The sequence below is a fragment of the Cygnus atratus genome, chromosome 1 (assembly GCF_013377495.2).
Source record: "Cygnus atratus isolate AKBS03 ecotype Queensland, Australia chromosome 1, CAtr_DNAZoo_HiC_assembly, whole genome shotgun sequence".
In the NCBI taxonomy this organism is placed as follows: Eukaryota; Metazoa; Chordata; class Aves; order Anseriformes; family Anatidae; genus Cygnus; species Cygnus atratus.
This window is the reverse complement of record NC_066362.1, coordinates 201213525-201232987: the sequence shown is the minus strand read 5'-3', so window position 1 is coordinate 201232987 and position 19463 is coordinate 201213525. Positions and strand designations below refer to the sequence as shown.

At 42.5% G+C, this 19463-nt stretch overlaps 1 protein-coding gene across 1 annotated transcript in view; it reads right to left on the bottom strand.

Annotated features, from left to right (window-relative positions):
• Positions 1 to 1652: 1652 nt before the first annotated feature.
• The window catches only part of PRCP (prolylcarboxypeptidase), a 30127-nt gene continuing 12316 nt past the window's right edge, over positions 1653 to 19463 (bottom strand). Inside the window, exons 2-9 of the mRNA XM_035571211.2 lie at positions 15809 to 15949; positions 14636 to 14737; positions 14164 to 14345; positions 13259 to 13416; positions 12105 to 12277; positions 11516 to 11680; positions 9938 to 10125; positions 1653 to 2672 (exon numbers count right to left, since the gene is read on the bottom strand). Of these exons, the coding sequence (XP_035427104.1) occupies positions 2468 to 2672; positions 9938 to 10125; positions 11516 to 11680; positions 12105 to 12277; positions 13259 to 13416; positions 14164 to 14345; positions 14636 to 14737; positions 15809 to 15949 (1314 nt within the window). The 3' untranslated portion in view covers positions 1653 to 2467. The remainder of the gene's footprint in view (positions 2673 to 9937; positions 10126 to 11515; positions 11681 to 12104; positions 12278 to 13258; positions 13417 to 14163; positions 14346 to 14635; positions 14738 to 15808; positions 15950 to 19463) is intronic.

Genomic DNA, 19463 nt, shown 5'->3' with positions numbered 1-19463 from the left:
CACAGCTGAGTGGATAGTAAGATCTAGGGGACAAAAAATGGACAAAACTAAACAATTTTTGGTTTCAAATGTAACTTCTCACAATTCAAAATGGCAGTGCTTTTTTTGATTTTTTTTTAAGAGAAGTTTCCCTGAAGGCACATTTTTCTGCTTATGAAAGGAGGAATGAAAGCTTAAATTACTTATTCTGATTGAAACTATGAAGTGTTTTCCAAACAACAAACAATAAATTGTTTCCTGAGACAATAAGTTGCTAGCAAGGGAAAGAGAGGAGGAGGAGACACAAGCTGATTAAGACAGACAGGGGCTGTTAATTTGGCTGTTCACAGCCCACTGCATGAATATCCCCACGTCCTTCTCCACTCAACATAGAAGAGTTTATCCCAGAACTGGCACTCGGAGCAGTCAGTGGGAGCAGTTGGACCAGGCTCTTGCTTGCCCAGTTTCAAACCATTTGTAATTCCCAAATTTATGTCTCCTCTTGTAAATTCCATTCCTTGCCTTTCAGTTAACTATTACTATGCATTAATTATCACATTCAGGTACAATTGTGTTTCTAAAAACTCAACTGTAACTCAGTTTATGAAAAAACATTTGTCAAAATTAAATTGACAAAAAATTCAAGGCCACCATGTCATTACAAAGTACACAAGAGACTGGCATACATTTACATCACAGTACCAAAAAAATGGACTTATTAGAACAGAGATTACCAAATGCTTTCAAGCCAACGGGTTGCAGGCAAGTTCTTACACAGCTCTTCCTCTTCCCCCTGTTGTCCTTCTCTCATCTTGCTCTCTACATTCTCTAAAGTAATTACCTTGCTCAAGACAGTGTGAAAAGTTCAGATTCAGCAAATCTGAACATAAACACTGCTTTTAACACATTAGAGCAAGATGAGGGAATGCCAGGAACTCTGTTGGGAAGAGAAGATGCACAGGAGCGTATGCAAATATAAAATTTTGGTGTTGAGTTTGGTTTGTTCCCAGAGGGTGGGAGGAGACTGGAAACAGAAAAGGCCACCTGGTGTCTTAGGAAAATACTCAACCATCAGGCATATCATCAAAGCTGAGAAAACTTTTCAACAGAGTTGGAATTTTAAGAGCCTGGGGACAACAAGCCTTGCCTGAGTCTTTCTGAAATGGAGTTGTCCTTTAAACTGCAAAGAAGCCTTTCTGAAGAAGGGCTCCAGTGTGAATGAAGCCAAAGCTGGAAAACGAGGGGACTGCCCCAGCCATTTATTAATGTCAAATATGCTGTCTCATGAATCAGGGCAGTTTGTCTGTTTTGGAAGCCTTACAGAAAGCCCAGTGCACCTGGCTTGTTGAGCTCAGCATCATGCTTTAGGCTGCTCCAAGAGGATAGCTGCATTCTGTGTTTTGAATAGTTTGTCCTGCAAACTTTTTTTTTTTTTTTTAAAACAAGGCTTTTATTGAAGAGCCATCAGCAAACAGATCATGCAGAATTTGAACAATACATAGAATGGGGGGGAGGGGGGAACCCACACAAGGCACAGCCCCAATTATTTGTCACTTCATAAGATCTGGCCAGCACAAGTGTCACATTTGCTCTTCAAGAGAATAGCTTCAAAAGCTTCCTGATTTGAAAAAAGCTAAATGTTTGTGGGGGACACACACATACACACACACACACAAAATACACAGAGTTTATTCTTTGGCAACCGTCGTCGCAGTGGCAGATATTCCAGGACTAGGACGAACAGCAAAGGAAGAAATAAAACCCTGATACAGACTGTGCAGGCTCAGCCAGTTAGCAGCAGAGGGAGTCCGGGCCCAGCCCTGACCATTAAGCACAGCACAGAATGGAAAAACCGCCAAAGGCAGCTTTGATTAGTAAGCTGCCAGAAAATTAAAATATTTCTTTTCCAACACTGATTCCAAAGGGTAGGGGCTGTTCAGTTTCCTTACAAACTGCACAGCCAGTTTTCGCCCATGCCTTCCCTACCTCTCCAGCAAACATCACAGCAAGATGTGACTTCTGTTCCCCCGTTTTCTCTGTGCCCCTGCCATGACAATTTACACCAGCAGAGGATGTCCAAAATTCAATACCACTGAATGCAGCGGGAGTTTTTGATCATCAACGTAAACAGCACTGCCATTTAATCCATTGTATATACCAGCAGTCAGGACAGTAACCTAGCGAGCAAGGAAGGCATCAAGCCTAAAAGGCACTCTACCCTAAGGTACAGCATTTGGGAAAAGCGGAAGAGGAAAGCAAGGCACAGCAGGCAGCTCAATCCATGCGCTTTATCCACTAAAGGTTGTTCTCTGATAACACCCTCCCATCCGTCTACTGCCTGCTTCTCCCATGGGCACAAGCAATGGCCAGCGCTGCAGCACGGATGAGGAAGCGGGAGTGAAATGTTCAGAGCGTCTGCGATAAGGCCTGGCCCTGCTCCCAGCAAAGCCAGCAGAGGTATAAAGGCCACAGTTGTCACAGTACCACTTCAGTGCTCGCGCCTGGCCTTTTCAATCCACTGCTTCATGTAGTGGACTTCCAAGACCCGAGCTTGCTGCACAGATTTGGGGTCACGAGGGTTGCGGCTGCGCAGGTCCAGGTGATGAGCTCCATCTGGGATCATGATGGCCACGAGGGAATCGCTGATGTTCTGGGTCACCCCACCTGCAGACCACGGATCCAGGCCACCATTGCTGTAAGGAAACAATGCTTCATTAGGCTGACTTTCAGCCATACATACTAACAGAAACAGACCTCAGTCTTGCCTCCAAGCCCCGTGCCCACCTCTCTTCAGAGGGGCCCTCTTGCCAGTTACGCAGCTATGAGTAGCTTGAACAAGGCTATGCTGCCATCACCAGTCAGCTGCTGATTCCAGTAATAACCTCTAATAGCGTCACAGCCTCTGGAGATAGATCTACAGCCACCCATCTTTGTCATAAAAAGGTCCAGGTCCCCTGTAGCAAGACATGCTCAGTTCCTAAATCAAAGCTTTTTGCTTTCCTTCTTCACAATCTGCTGTAAGCTAATAACCAAGCCTTAAGAGCAGAATTTTCAGGAAGTTCTACCTTTTGTTCTCAGCTAGGTACCAAACTCTTTTTGTAGAGAAATGCTTGGACCTTTCGTTACTCACTTTATTGCTAATAACCAAATTACTATAAAACATTTATCCCACAGAATTCTGTCTCCAGCAACTTTCTCTGTGACAGGAAGAATCTGATGCAATTTACTCCTCATCCCCAGGTCCATGAAAGCATTTCTTGCAGTGAAGATCTGGTTCCAGATAGTGCCTGGTCCGCGGAGCAAGCCAATGGCTGAACTGGGAATAGATCTGCACCTTTTTTTCCTGCCTTTGGACTTATGAGGTGGTAGGGATTACTGGGTTATTTTCCTTTATTTAATTTTCTTCCTCATGTGCAGTCCATCTTTCTGCACAGAGAAAGCAACTTCTGTATACTTACTACAGAAAAACTACACAAACCTAGATCAGTTCCTCGCATAACACACTGACCTGCTCACAAAAGGAAACATTAAATATATGCCAGTTTCTAGAAGGATCTAAGAAATCAAAACACCCTGGGACACAGAGATACACAGCTAGAAAAACACTACAATGGCAGCACTGCAAATCACAGACAAAACAAGTGAAATAGTGCTTGTAGAAATACTAAGTAAAAATCTGATTGAGTCTAATACTTCATTTGTTTCTCCACTGAAGAAAACGAGGAGCTTGAATCTTCATAGTTCTTATTTTTCAATTGTTTTAAATATGGCTGCAAGTAAGAGAAACATCTTGTAACTGCAAAACAAAAAGCATACACAGCTGCCCAATAACTATAAAGCATTTGATTTAAAAGGTCATCTGAATCAGCAGAGCACCTTGGCAACAGGGGGATGAGTTGCTGAGAGACCCAAGATGTGCATGGACTTGGATCTTTTGGTCCCAGTCATGTGGAAACTAAGCATGCTGCAAGAAAACAATCTCTGGCTTTTTTAGGAGCTGCTGGCTGCATCCTCTGTGGCTCCTGCCAAACGATGGCAACAGAGGCACTGACGCACTTTGAGAAGTAATACTTGCTGAGGGGAAGGGGAACACAGGGCTCACCCCAAAATCATCCTGAGGCTTAAAGTCTTACAGGACAAGGTAATTCAGTACCAACTGAAATGGATTATTTATATGTTAAAGCTAAGCATGCAAACGAGTAATCAGTTGCCCATCTCGCAGGACAGAAGCTTCCTGATGTATTCAGAAATAGAAAAAGAATGCGGCATTTCCTTTCTAGCAGTGGTCAGGCAAGAATGGCTTCAGAACGATACATTTCAATGCAAAATATCAGCACACTGGTCCTGTTTTCCATTCATCATACTTTCCAGAGAGCATAAACAGGGTCCCAGCTATCCCCCATCAAGAAGTTTCCTTTCTGATCATCTCTTTAGAGCCTTCCTCAGCCCTCCAGCTCTACCCACCACAAGAGAGGTTTTGCACAATCTTACCAGCATTGTTTGTGCATTTTTTTTTTTTAATATTTACATCCTCCACGGTTCTGTTTTCTGAACTTTTCTCACCTTTGTCTTCAGCCAAACATTGTTTTACCTTTTCTTCTTCTGATTCTTTTCCCCTCAAAAAGGTGCTTCTTCTGCAAATAGCTCTAGCATCTCTCAAAACAGAGACCCCACTTGCTGCCTCTCCCTCTCCAGTACAGGACTGGATAGGTGGGTACCTCAATTTCAAAGCCTACAAGCCTAAGTACGATCCTCACAGATTGAAAAAATGAATTTTTAGACTGTAGACAACACAGTTTGTGCTGTCTGATAAAAGCTGGGGTGTTTCTGAACGCGAGGTACAAGAAACGCAAGCCCGTTCATCTAAATACACTCAACCTGTCACCCTCCAAGGCTACAGCAAGGAAAACTTTCCTAAACCTCCCTAAATGAAAGTCTGTTTCTACTAGAGTTTGTAATCTCCAATCAAATTCCCGTTCACACCTGGGCCAATTTTGACTACCACTGGATATTGACGAGACGCTACCAACTGCTCCAAGCTCTCTGCCACTACAAGCATAGAGGGCCTTAAAGCGTCACTTCCCCAGCTCTGCAGCATTTCCACACCAAGCACGAAGCATGTGCCCGTAAGAGCATCAGGAGTGGAAGCTGCTGGAGGAGAAACGGCAGTTCTGAAAACCCCCATCTCCTCAAAGCAGTGTTTTAATAAAAATGCTCTGCCCATGATAGGCAAGCAGTATCTGTCTACAGCTTAAGTAAGCACTCACATGCTAAGAAAAGCTCAATCAGGTGTCTCCAAGAAGGTACTGAAGATGTGCGATACGTACACCTCAGCGTGAGAAATGCACTGCTCCTGGAGGGAGGAAGAGCAACAAGGGCTGGAGTATCCTAGGCAAATCCCAGATAAACCCACCCTAGAGTGGTTCCGTTGAGATGCAGTATTCTTCCCCTCCCGTGTTAAACCACTGTGCAAGTTCCTCAACATTAATGCAGTGCTTTTTACCCCACAGGGAGGCGCGTCCTCCGGTAGACATAGGGGTAGTTTTTGTAAAGCACTCTGTGGTGTTTGGGGATAAAAGACTCTTATGTAAAATGTACAGTGTTGACAATGTGTTTGTTTGAAGAGAAACAACCCAGCTCGAGAGCCAAAACTTTGTGTGTACAGCACTACTTTTTCATTCAGTTGGTTGCTTTCAAGCTTCTCTCATTTCAACCGCCTTTGACTAGCATAAATTCTTAACCACTAGATTTGTTTGCTTGTCTATCACTTACAAAGCCAATTTCTGCTGCACAGATTTGTGAAGCCTTGGAAATAAACACTGCAATAATTTAGGTTTTTTTTTTTAATCTATTTATTTTTAACTAAAGAGAAATTCTACCCTTTTTGGATTTTTTTCCCCTCACTCTAGAGCATATATCCTGCTGGTACAGAAACAGCAAGAGACAAATGAGAGGAAAGCAACAGGCTTTTGGAGCCAAACAGACCAATGTTAACAGATCCAGAGAATAATGCCTAATTCCACTGAGGGCTTTTACTTTAAAATACACAGCTGTTTACCAAGCCCAACAGACTAATTCTGATTTTTGTTTTATGTGTTTTTCTCTGAAAAGGCCTTGCACAATGTGAGGCAGAGCACAGATGAATATATCCAGGAGCTGCCTGCCATGGGCAATCAGTACAGAGTCAGAACTCCTGAGGGCACAGGCTTTCACCGCATTTATTAAAAGTCTCTCTACCACATAACAGTGTCACAAACAGCCAGTATTAAGCTGTTCAAAATAAGCATCACCTCACAGCAGAAGTATATCTGTATAAACCTTCCTTTATAGAAAGCTGAGCAGAGTTTAACCTTAAAAATAAGAAAAGTAACGGTTTTGAGTGGACAGCAAACAGCATCCACTAGTTTTTGTATTAGACAAACATTTATTTTACATTTTGTCCATATAAAAACATTTTCAGACTTTCAGACAAACTTGAAATCAAAGGGAAAGGGGAACATCACGCCAACCTTCCACAAGGCTATCACCCACAGCAACAATTTCAGTGACCAATATCCTGTGTTATAGCTAGAGCTTGTTTAGACTTTCCTTTTATGTGGAAGAGACAGTGCTTGGCTTCTTAAAAGCTAGACAGATTTACCAGCATGGGAAACCTGGACTTTGGCCACAAGATAAGAAGAAATCCACAGGGGAAGAAAAGTACATTTGGCAGAATCCCAGCCCAGACTCTTCTTTTAGAGTTCCCCAGGCAGTGACAGAACAGTTGGCTTCTTTGGCCACTGTAGATTGACCATTTTACTCTCAAGAGCAACACAAAGCACTCCCATCATTTATTCAGCTGGGAGGCTGGAGACAGATCCTTTTGCTACTCAGTAAGTGGGGGGAGGAATGGGTTAAAAGTACCCAAACTTGGCAAATGCCAGAATAGCAGAAATGAAGCTTTGGCAGGTCCCCCGGAATTGCCACCACTGTACCCTCCTAAGGTGAGGGGGACTGACACCCCTACATTCCTTTAACTATAAAGCAGCAGTCTGGAGGGATTTTGTGTGCATTAGCTCTGGTGGATAGTGGAGCTGAAGTTCCTGTAGCACACAGTAATATGAGTTGTAAAGAAACCACGTCACAGATCTGTGGATTGGAAGAAATCCCGCCCCCATCATCACAGCTAAGATTAGTTTAACAATAGGAAATACCACCCTATTTGCCACAACAGTGTTAACAGATATATTTGGGGTATTAATGTGTTGGCAGGACAAACAGTTCAAACACTAAATGGTCATTTCTGCTTTGGGACATTGCAAGTGGGATTTATTATTTCATCTATAATGGCTTTGCAGGGATTCCCAAAATGGGATCTTGTTGTGCTGCCCGTGCCTGCCAAGGTGGTGACTGTAAAACAGTATCACATTGGGGGTGGGGGGGGGAAGGAAATTACTCAAATTATTCAGGCACAACAAGCGGGAATTGTTAAAGAAACCATGATTGCTTCTAATAATCCTATTTGGCCTGTTCAAAGATCAGCACTTGGGGGATGAAAGTAGACTACAGAGAACTGAATAAAGTCACCCCCACCACTTGCAGTTACAGTCCCTAGACATGGTTACTGTCATAGACAAAATTAGTGAAAATTTACAGCCCTGGAAGGTGGTGATAGACCTTGCTAATGCTTACTTTTCAATAGCCATTGCTTCACAAAGTCAAGACCAGTTTACCCTTACCTGGTAACCCCTTACCTGGTAACAAAAGCAATATACTTTTCAAATATTGCCTCAGGGATATAAACACAGTCCCTCTATTTGCCACCAAATGACAGCAGCTGAAGTAGAGCTACGGTAAGGTACCATTTTACTTACCATTTTGTTCACGATCTATTGACTATTGCAATGTAACTACAAGGAATTGAAGTCCTGCTGGCCACACTTTCTGGTACAAACCAGGATGCTGTTGCACCTGAGCACACTGCTGGCTCCTGTTCAGCCAGCCATCAGGCACTACCCCCAGGCCCTTTCCTGACAGGCAGCTTTCCAGCCACTCTTCCCCCAGCCTGTGGTGCTGCATGGGGTTGTTGTGCCCCAGGTGCAGGACCCGGCACTTGGCCTTCTTGAACCTCATACAGTTGGCCTCAGCCCATCGATCCAGCCTATCCAGATCCCTCTGCAGAGCCCTCCTACCCTCAAGTAGATCAACACTTGCACTTCTTCTGCTCCCTGTCAGTATCTATCAGCTCAGAGGGCTGAGTACCCAGAGAACAACTGGTCTTGCTGCTAAAGACTGAGGCAAAGAAGGCATTAAGTACCTCAGCTTTCTCCTCACCTCTTGTCACTATATTTTCCCCTCACATCCGATAAAGGATGCAGATTCTCCGTAGTCAGACATCTGGTAAGTTGACGTCCTCCATGAGAACAAGGGCTAGCTATTGTGAGACTTCTCCCAGCTGCTTGTAGAATGCTTTGTCTGCCTCTTCGGCCTGGTTAGGTGGTCTATAACAGACACCCACCAGGATATCTGCCTGCCTTACTGGCCTTCCCCCTGATTCTTACCCATAAACATTCAACATTCATATTACTCTCAAGACAATCCAAACACTCCCTAACATCCAGTGCTACTGCACCAGGTAGAACAACAGCGTACAGTTCCTTCTGTTTGTTGCCCATGCTGCATGCATTGGTGTAGATGCACTTCAGCTGGTCTTACAACCCCCATCACCTCTTGGAGGGGGTGTGTGTGGAAGCCCGAATTCCTACAGAATCATTCTCAGGCACTTCAGTGATTTCTAACCCATCAATATTCCTTGTCTTTGCTGTGACATAGCTCTCCATCTCCTACCTCCACTGGGAAAGGGGACCAAAGGACTTTGCTAGCACACTGTCCCACAAACACCGGTGTGTCACCCGCAGGTTTGTTTCTAGCAAGTCTGGTTTTATCCCATTTTCCCCCTTCAAATCTTGTTTGAAACTCTTCCAATGAGCTCTGCTAACTTTTGTGCAAAAATCCTTTTCCCCTTTTTGAGATAGGTCTATCCCGTCTGCTGTCAGCAGGCCTGGTGTCGTGTAGAATGACCCATGATCAAAAAACCCAAGTCCTGACCAGGCCTGGAACCAGGTATTGGTCTGCTGGCTCTTCCTGTTTCTCCTCATCACTCCCTACAACTGGAGGAATGGAGGAGAACACTACTTGTGCTCCTGATCCCTTAAACAAGTTGTCTGAGGGCAAGAGGGCCTTGGGACTTCCTGTTGGAACTTCATTGCTGCCTACCTGAAAGTCAATAACAGGTGGGGCTGCACGAGGGTAGGAAGCTCCTTCTTCACACCTCTAACCCCAGGGAGGCAGCATAATTCCCTATGAAGTGGGTTCAACCTGCATATTGGGCCTTCTGTTCCCTTCAGAAGGGACTCTCCTATGACAACGACCTGTCTTTTCTAATTTGCTGAAGCTGTTTAACCTCAATGAGGCCTCCAAGCCCCGATGAACCGTCATCATCAATATTGTTTAGTTCCACTCGCAGAGTCTCATACCTATTGCACAAAGGCACCTGGGAAGGCAGGATAAGTCACTGAGGAAACGTGCATGCTGCCCTGGGCAGGAACTTGTCACCATTGCCCCTTACCCTTTAGGTCACTGTGGTCAGCCATCTATTTTCTTCAAGGTTTCCTTTTTTTTTCCCAGCTTTGGGACTACACTGTCTGTCTTTTGGGCCTGCCTCAGGGAGTGAACGAAGTGATTCTAGTAGTCTCTCCCTCTCATGCTCCCTGATACTCCTCATCTTACCTCCTCCCAGAGCTGTCACTAAGCAGAGGAGTTTCTCAGTGCACCTTCCACGTTCGGAAAGGTAACAAAAATAAATTTACTCCTCACATTTTTTTTTTCCTGTGGATGTTCCTGCTGCCTGCCTGTGCCAACCCACACAGTAGTAATGACAGCCCAAACTGGTGGAAGACAACTCTGAAACAAGGCTCACCTGAAAATGATGTTGCTGTGTGAGCTGATGTTCTTCCCTCCGTACATAGAAAGAACCCAAGAGGGGCGAGGTCTCACTCCCCATAACCTGAAGCATTCTTCTGAAAGTGCATCAAAGTCCCATTTCTGAGGTTCAAACATATCATTGACACCATCTGTACACATGGGCATCACCATCTCAGTGCAAACCTGGAAGAGAGCAGGGCAACAAGATGCGTTCATGAGACTGTCCCATAACTATGTGTGTAGCACTTAAAAAGCACAAACAAAACACGATTGGTAATTACCATCAAACTATCACAACACGGGTATCAAGCAAAAGCTTCATCTTCCATGCAAGAACCATTTCCTGACCTTAGTGATACTAGAGAGGAAGAACAAAAAGTTATAGCCTGGAAGCCACATAGATTAATTGCCATGGTGGGGGCTAACTCAGTCTATTCCTACTTGTGTCCTTCCCCCCAAGCCTTCAGAAGCAGGCAATCTGCAACAAGCTGCAGATGGGATGCATTTTTATGAGTCCAGCTGCCATATTCTTTGTTACCCACATGGTGTCCCCCCTGCCTGTCTCAGAGAGTAACTTAAAAGCCTGCACATCTCCTGGTGCTGTCAGGAGCACAGCAGAAATAGGAGAGTGGCCAAGAGCAGATGGTGACAGTCTGAACACTGATTTTTATACCTTGCTTCTGGCATCACTGGCTCTTCTCTTCAGCGGAGAGGCTGAACGCTAAGTGCTACGTGTGCTCGCTTAGTAAATGAGACAGAAAGAGCAGAATGCCCTGGACACCTTTACAAAATTATAGATCCCTGTGGTATGTGAAGGGGAAGGTCACGTCTCAGTGAGCTACAGGATGAATAGCCTTAGTTGAAAGAAATCAGTATCAACATATCCTGACATATTTGTACAGACTGTGGGCTTGAGGGGTGCAGTTCGAGGGGAATAGAAGACCAAGATGCTGCTTCTGTACCTCCCTTTATAGTCAACATGAAGAGCTGAAACTCAGCAATCAAAGACAACCTAAACCTCCTGGGAAAGTAGCTTCTCTTTCATGCCTTGCCCTCCTCACTACAATCATACTTGCCTCAAGCTCTCTGTCATCAGGAAATAAGTTGCTTTACTATAGGAGTACTTATTTCCCTCCTCCCGCCCCCATGTTTTCTACAGAGCAAACATTAGTAGCAATATTTCAACCGGTTATCCTATTTTCCCCAGTGATTGCTTGTTTATAAGACTAATGCTAAAAGTCATGCATAAGAAAGAGTTCAAGTTCTAAGACAGACAGAAAAAGAAATACAGCCTGTGATTTTGTTTAGAGAACATCTGAAAACATGACTTGTCCTTGATACTGTCTATGAAGTGTTATTGTAATCCCATTAATTTTCAGTTCTAAATCCAACTTTTTTTTATTTTCGAAGACCTGAGTTCTGTTTAAAGCAGTGTATAAACAGGCAGAGTCCTTACTGATGCTTGTGCAGCCCCATCAATTTGTATCTGGTCCAACGTATTGACATGGCAATTCCCATCACCTCTAGTCCAAAAATACTCACTGAGTTACAAATGAAAGGATAGAGTGCATACCTGATAGTACCAACCCAACTGACCAAGATTCTTTGTTGCAGTCTCAGACATGTCAAAGCATGAGGCTTCTCCTGAATAATTGTAGTAGACGTTCACTGCCTGGTAAACATTCTGCAGCAACAGTTTGTCAGAAAGACTGGGATCCTTCAAGAACTTGCAAACTTCCTACAATGAAGAGGAGAGATGGGGTCTCAGTCTGCAAGAAATACAGGTAAATACACAACACCTGACAGGACATCCATTTCATCTTCAAAGTATATCCAAACCACCACCAGAAAGCATCTATGTGATGACATACCCTGAGCATTATCATTAAGCCATACTCCATTTGTGCGGTACATGTAATGCAAGCTACCAGAAATTTTACATTTCCTGATTAAAATTCTTGGCTCTTGATACAACCTGTGGCAGTCAACAAACCAGCTGATGCACAAGAAGGGACTTCGCCCTGTTCCCCTTTTTTCAGCCACGTTGGCTATACAGATCCAAAAACACAGGAAACGATACAGGCAAGGAGAGAATTAAACTAAGTGGAAGAGACTTCAGCAGCCCAAGCTTTAATCAATCCTCCAAGACAGTCCTCAATTACCTGTACAGGCCAAGCTGGCAGAGGCTGTAAAAAGTCAGCTTTATAGGGATAGTCCACCATAGCCAAGTCTACCCATGTTTCACTCAGCCAACTTTTCAACATAGCAGCATCCTGAAGATTTTTTAATGGGCTGCACAAATGAAATGTGCTGGAAAGCCATTGTAAACCTGCATCTTTAATATAAAAATATAAAAAAATTTACAGTTAATGTATTAACATAGGTCAGTTGTGCTACTATTAAGTATTTTCACTCAGCATAACTGATCTGGTGAAGTTACCCCACATGCATACAAGCAGAGCAGATCAAAATTTAATCAGCATCTTTAAGCAAAGGGAAACACCTGAATGGATATGTTAGGATAACATTATCTAAAAGAAGGGATGTACAAGTCATTTGGCATCTTTTTGACAGGAAACGTCAAGGCTCTCTTCTTCCAAGAAAAGAAAAGCTTCAAACAAGCTAGCTCAAAAAAAATGCAATCTCAGATCTCTCAGGACTCTCCTTGCCTTTGCTTTCATTATATTATCTGGTCTAGAACTCCTCCCACTCAGCTTCTCTGCCTTGAATTGGTTAACTCATCATAGCAGAATCTCTTTAGGATGCTTAAGTGGCAAGATTTTTATTTAGATTTTTTTTTTTAAACTTTTTAATTCACAAGCCATGCAGAGACCTCATCTGATATATTCACCTTAGCACTAAAGCTAGTGCTATAAAGACTGTAGCAATTTCCTATACTTGATTGCCTCAGTTGGTAGTTAAGGTGTTTTTTGGTTTGTTTGTTCTTGTTTGTTTTGGTTTTTTTGTTTGTTTGGTTGGTTTTTTTGAGAAACAAAACATCTGTCCTACTTTGTCATAAGGGAATACAAACACTGAGGTTCTAGTCTGGGAGTCAGCTCGTCTGATTTCAGGAATGTTTGGCCCTAGATTCCAAATCCTGCCACGTGTGAATACATGATCCAGCAAGACAGACATTCATTAAATAACACTGAACATAATTGACGAGTTTTTTAAACCGTATTCTCAGTAGTAAAACCTATCACCACCACAAATACATCTACACACTAAAGTTATGATGCAAGTTTACTGATTTTATGAAGTCGTAACATAATCCTGAACATTTTGACCCTTTAAATGCATATTGGTGAGGTCTTACCTGTTGAGGAAAGGTGGTTAATGGCACTCCAGGAATTCCGGATACTTTCTGAGCAGCCAGTCCCACTCTTTTTGAAATCATTAGTTACTATAGTGAAGTAAGCACCACAGGGAACCAAATCACCAAACTGCCAGATTGGGGCAGAGGCTGCCAGAGCTCTACAAATGGATATAAAACATTTTTTTTTTGAGAAACACATGCATCCTGAACCCCTGCAAAGTGAATTTCTATCCTCTGGGCAACACTTGCCACTATTTAAGTAGCATTTATAATTCCATAAGGCACTCACCCCCTTCCTGAACTAATCACAATGTTGCAAAATTCTTCTGTAGGCCTGTATGCAAAGCCTGCTGAAGGTTACAAGTTTTGGACAGTAGCACAAAGAGGTCAGTAAATACATGAAGTATAAGTTCAGACAGACATAATTGCTACGTGAGAAGGACAAATAATAAAGTAAGCTTTCTCACTAGGCACTGTACTAACTCAACTGAAAACAGAGCCCTTGCCCACAAGAAACTGCTCTCTAGCAGGCAAAGGTGAGAAAATTACTATTTGTGTTTGCTAGAGAATAACTAAGGCACTCAAGAGATTACACACCTGCCTCAAGTCACCAGGAATTCTGGTGACCCTAGAGAAATTAGGGGAAGAGTTAGTGTTCAGAATTATCACTCTAAAATCTTAATACACATCTCTGAAAGTACACACCATCCAGTACCTGCTGGCCTACAGCTGTCTTTTTTTGGTAGACAATACCTCTTCCCAAATTCAGAATGACTTACCTTGTTCTCCCAATAGTGAAAAATTCAAGCTGGCTTGAATTACAGTACTTATCCCACTACCGTAACATTTATAGCACTGAAGTAACAAATGCCTGCTCTGTGTTTGAACAGAACAAGTACACTCACCCAACCACCACATGGGGGTATTTCATCCGAAACCAGGCTGCGAGCATCCCTCCATAAGATCCTCCAATAGCTATGACAGGACTGTAACGGGCTCCTGCAATGGTCTCCTTTAAGTATTCAATTAGTACTGCAAAGTCTGCCAGAGCTTGTTCCGATGTCAGGTAGTTCAGATGCTTGGAATCCTGAGACAAAGAACACAGGTTATATACAGCATTGGAGTGATATCCAGCAGCAGTCTTTCTCCCCCTGAGTAGATGTTGAGTTGTAAAGCTGCCTGATAAACTAAACATTTGTTACAGGTGTCCTTTGAAGTGCTAGAAAATTCTAGCTTGTTGTTTGTTAATTTAGAATTAGTAGTTATAAAAATAGGATAGTTGTATGCTTCTAGCACATCTTACTCAGGCAAGCAGTATTTGCACTGACAAGTATAACAGTTATTTTTGTATAGAACACATGTAAAGAAGACACTTACACTGAAAGATTCATTTCCAAATGGCAATGACTCTCCATAATATCTATGTTCAGCAAATACTAACATGGCATTAAGTTCTTCAGCCACATCCCACATAAAACCCTGGTTGGGGAAAAACACACATTTAAACACATTGAGTTAATCACTTGCAAAGTCTTTACTTTCAATCTATTGTACCTCAGATCTTATTCTTTGGTTAGCAAAATATCACTATCAAAATACAACCAGAAAGGCAGACTGCAATTTGGTTTTAAAGCATCTTTGCCGAAAGAAAATATAGAAGGCAGACCCAGAGATAAGGCAAGTGCACCAAAAAATGCTGCAAAGTATTAAGCAAAATTGTTTTGTGAGTATACTTGGGCAATCCTGCCAGAACTCCTACTGCAGGATTAACAAGCTTAATCCACAGGACATCAAAAAACACAACAGGAAAAAAGCATGCATTTGAGTTAGGACTGTATTACAGAAAGAAGTGTTTGACAATAAACAATCTAGAGCACTGAAACGCTTATTTTCAACTAATAAATAATTAGGACAACTTGTTATAACTTGTTGACAGCAGCATGTTACCACCCACCAGCTATCACCTGCTGACAGAGCAGTGTGTAAGCAGCCCTCACTTCCTTCAGGCCCAGGACACCACCTTTGTTGTGGCAGTGGACTTTGCATTGAAGTGGCTAAAAAAATGCATCCTGCATTTGTCAGGAAAGCAAAAAATTTCTATGGGTCTTGTGAGGGAACAGGCATCATCTATTCTTGATGTCTGGCCAGCTGAATCTCACTTCACATTTTTCTCAGATAAAAACAAAACAATCATCAAAACCTCTCATTTCACTCAGAAGCATTCTCAAGTAATGGGTTTGATGCAATGGGTCCAAACTTTTATATCCTTAGCTTGAGGCACCACAGAGCGTTTCCCCTAGAAGTCTTCTTCACAGCTCAAGGAAGTGCTCCCCTTTGATTTCTGTGGACTTCAAATAGGACCCCCAAATCCCCTAAAACTTCTCCTATACTTTTTTCAGCTTACTCTCTCCTGTAGCTGTCATAAAGCCATTGCAAACTTCTCTTTAAATAACGTTCTGATATTGTCTTCCTCCTTCTTCCTTATTTTTCCACTAGGCCACTGCTGGAAAGGCCTATAATTGAAAAATCAAGGATCTGTTTCATACGTACTGTGTTGTTGCAGAACCATGTGATGTCTCCTTCATTGCCTGTATAGAACAGTATCGGTCCATTGTCTTTCTTCCAGTGCTGATCTGCTATCAGATACCGCTGCTGGAATGTAAGGTTTTCATCAAAGCCAAAGTGATCGATCTGTCAAAAACAAGCAATAACATCACACTCAGAAAGCTAAAAGAGATAAGAACATTTTTATAGTATCATTCTTAACATGACATCTAAATACATTCAGGAGAACAAACAAATCATAACAGATCAAAGTCTGATTTAATAAAAGTTAACAAGCAAAAACAGTCATTGTCCTGCAGCGTTGAATGTCTTAGGAAAATTCGTTACTAACCTTACCATTTATTTAAAAAAACTCCCCCTTTCGGCACAAGATTGAATTTTAAAAATATTCCTGTTAGAATGTCCTTTTTATTCTTAAAATAACTAATCCTCTGCAGATCTTGTGTAATTGACAGATTTTTCAGATAGTTTTATCAAGTTCTTCTCCTCCTCTCCTTGCAATTTTTAGTAAATCACAGCTTCCACAACTCTCCTTCTTTCTACTGCCCTAGAAATATTGTAAGAATATATATACACAACTTGAGACAATAAAACTAACACTGTGTTTTGACTGAGAAATTTATTCTCAACTCATAAAGTCAGTTTTTCAGTTTTATTCGCATTGCTTCATATGCACTGTCCCCCTTGACCCATCCCCAGACGTTCATCTGTACTGGAAAGGTTATCGAAATTGCTTCTACAAGTTAGCTCCCTGCACTAGCAGGATCTTATTCTGCAACCAAAATATCCACACAAGCTTTTAATAAACAGACTAGCCCCCAAGAGCTATGCTGCCTAATTTCCATGTATTCACAAGTCACTGCTATTTTTACCCGTCAGCTAAAGATGACCTGTACTTCCCCAACTTTGACTTCCATCAGCACAAAGCAGCATCTTTTCCTTTCGTGCTGCTTCCTGCAGATGGCAACAGCCTGACATCTGCTGGCTTGAGCATCTCTGCTCACCCAACTGCTTTTACACCGACAACTCTGCCAAACCTTTCAGATGATCGATGAACCAGCCTGTCACATTCTGTTTTGAAAATACCTTCAAGTTAACATTAAGGAGCAGACTACGAGCAAATCCAAGCACTTGCTGCTAACACAGTGAACTAACTGCTGGGCAGATTTCTCCTGGCAACTCAGGAAAGGCAGCCCAACTCCTGACCTGCAGGATCGAGATACTCCATACCACGTATGTATGCGTCCTTTGCAACAGAGAGTGCAGAAACTTAGGATACACACTGCTGCAAAGTCTTACCAAACTCTCTCAAAGGTCACTCATTCTTGGACCTAAGGATCAGACTTGATGCTGAAGTGAGAGGGCAGTTGTGCTGTAGCTCACTGAACAGCTGAAGGTCTGTGCATTGTAATCCTGACATGAGACGGGGTCTTCATGCTGAATAAGCACACTCCAGTGTCTGGTGCCAGACCTAAATAAAGCTAACTTAGGTTCTACAGTTTTGCTTTGTGGGACAACTCACTACTTAAGCACGTGGTGATAGCACCATCCATGTATTTAGTGGTTATTTCCCTGAATTCAAGTAATGACAACACATGCCAGGCTTATTTCACACAAATAACTCACCTGCTGCTTCTACGTTTGCACATGACTGTTTATTTTAAGTTCACTTTCTATATCAAGAGTGATTTGTAGCAAGGCAGAACAAATGAAAGTCCTTGGTCATAAGACCTTGGTACAATTAAAGAGAGATTAGATAAGGCTGAGCTAAAAAAATTACTGCAGTTATTAAACTCCAATACTATTAGAAAGTACAATTCAAGCATCTTTTGTTCCAGGTCTGTCTGCAAGAGGGGAAAGCATCTTTTCTTATTTAAAATTTCTGGTTACTCTGCTGGTCAGAAACATTTAAGAAAAACAACAACAGACAGGCTTACGCGCCCCATCTGTCTTTTATGGAAAAAAATAAACATCTAACCTTAAAATTTGATTCCATTCCTGCATGAAACCAGAGTGCCAACTACAAGACTGCACAAAGCATTCAGTTTTCCTGACCTACGAAGTTACGTACCAAAATCTTCTCGGTGCGGACAGCTTAGTGCACCACAGACAGAAAAACAGTGGGGGGAAAAAAATCACAATAGGTGAAATGCATCAGTAACCTTTGGTGAGGCAGGTTGAGACTATCCAGTGGGATATTGTGCAGAACTAATTCAAAAGCCCTTCTCATCACTCCCATTCCACAGAAACTGGAAGATCTGGATAGTAATACTCAGATATGAATGTTTTCCTGAATGATGGATAATATTCTCTGTACATACAGGATTTACAACAGTTTACTTCTGATGCAATCCGTTGGTCTGCTCCCACAAAACTGAAAAAAAAATCCCAGTGCTCTAGTAAGTCTGCCTCTCAGTAATGAGAGAGAAGTACAGGAACTAAAGCTTCCCTTTGCCAGTTTTAGTGACCCCGGTGACAGTAGTACCACGATCCTCCACCATGATTCTGAACTATGCTGCAGACTAACTCATTGCCAGTCACTTTTCTCTTTCTTCCCTCCACCTGTCAAATTCGGATAACCTCAGCAGCTAAACTGTCTTACGTTCATGAGAAATCAAACCACAGAAATATGCCAAATCCCAGACAGCACGGACAAGTCCAGACTTCTTCGCAAAAATCACAAGTACCTATTACTCAACTGAACAGCAAACTCCTACTGCTAGATGATGGGGCTTCTTACCTTGTAAGAACTTGTCTTTGCAAGAGTAAGACACAACATGAATAGCAAAGAAAACCTCATGTTTGTGAAGCAAACAGAAGTCACAGCTACCAGTTATTGCCAAGAAATTTAAAGAACTCAGAAGAATCCAGAACTGCAAATGCAACTCCAGAACATCCCAAGCAGCGCCTCCTCCCAAGAGTAAGGGCTGTCTGAAGATGTATGAAGTTGGAGAGAAGAAGCACAAGAACCACTATGAAATTGTGAAATGGGAAGTTCAGGCACAAAGGGAAAGTTGCAGCCCAGAAACAGCAGATGGAGCTGTTGTGTAGCCAAAGCGTGCTGCAGGATCGCACATGGGAGCTGCCTGGTCTCATTCAGCAGGTGGCTTCTTCCCCCTGCCTTATTTAAAGGCAAGCATATAAAAAAAGAAAACTCCATGTAAAGTGCACCTCAACACACAGTAACTCTGATTGCCCTTTCAGATTTTATTAAAATGTTGAACCAGAAAAATTCTTTTCTACTCCTGAGCCCAAAAGGAACGACAAAAGCAATTTGACTTTCACAATCACACTCAATTCGATACAACAGACCATACCAACAAAAGAAGAGTTTAATACATGAGTACAATACCTTAATTGCTGGTTAACAGTAACATTAGTTAGGGTACATTATCATATATGAGTTTCTTTATAATTAGCTTTCATCATTACGATTACTGCCAGCAGGTCAGCAGTAACTACAAGGCCCAGAGCAGCCAAATTGGCCCTGATTTGAGCAGGAGGCAGGGCCGGGCCAGGCCGCGTTCAGAGCTCCCTTCCAAGCTACTCCAGGATTTATCCAAAGCAGTTACACAGCCTAAAATTTTAAGCTTCTGTAAATGCTACCTGGCAGATTTGGTTAGAATTAAGAAAATGGCCT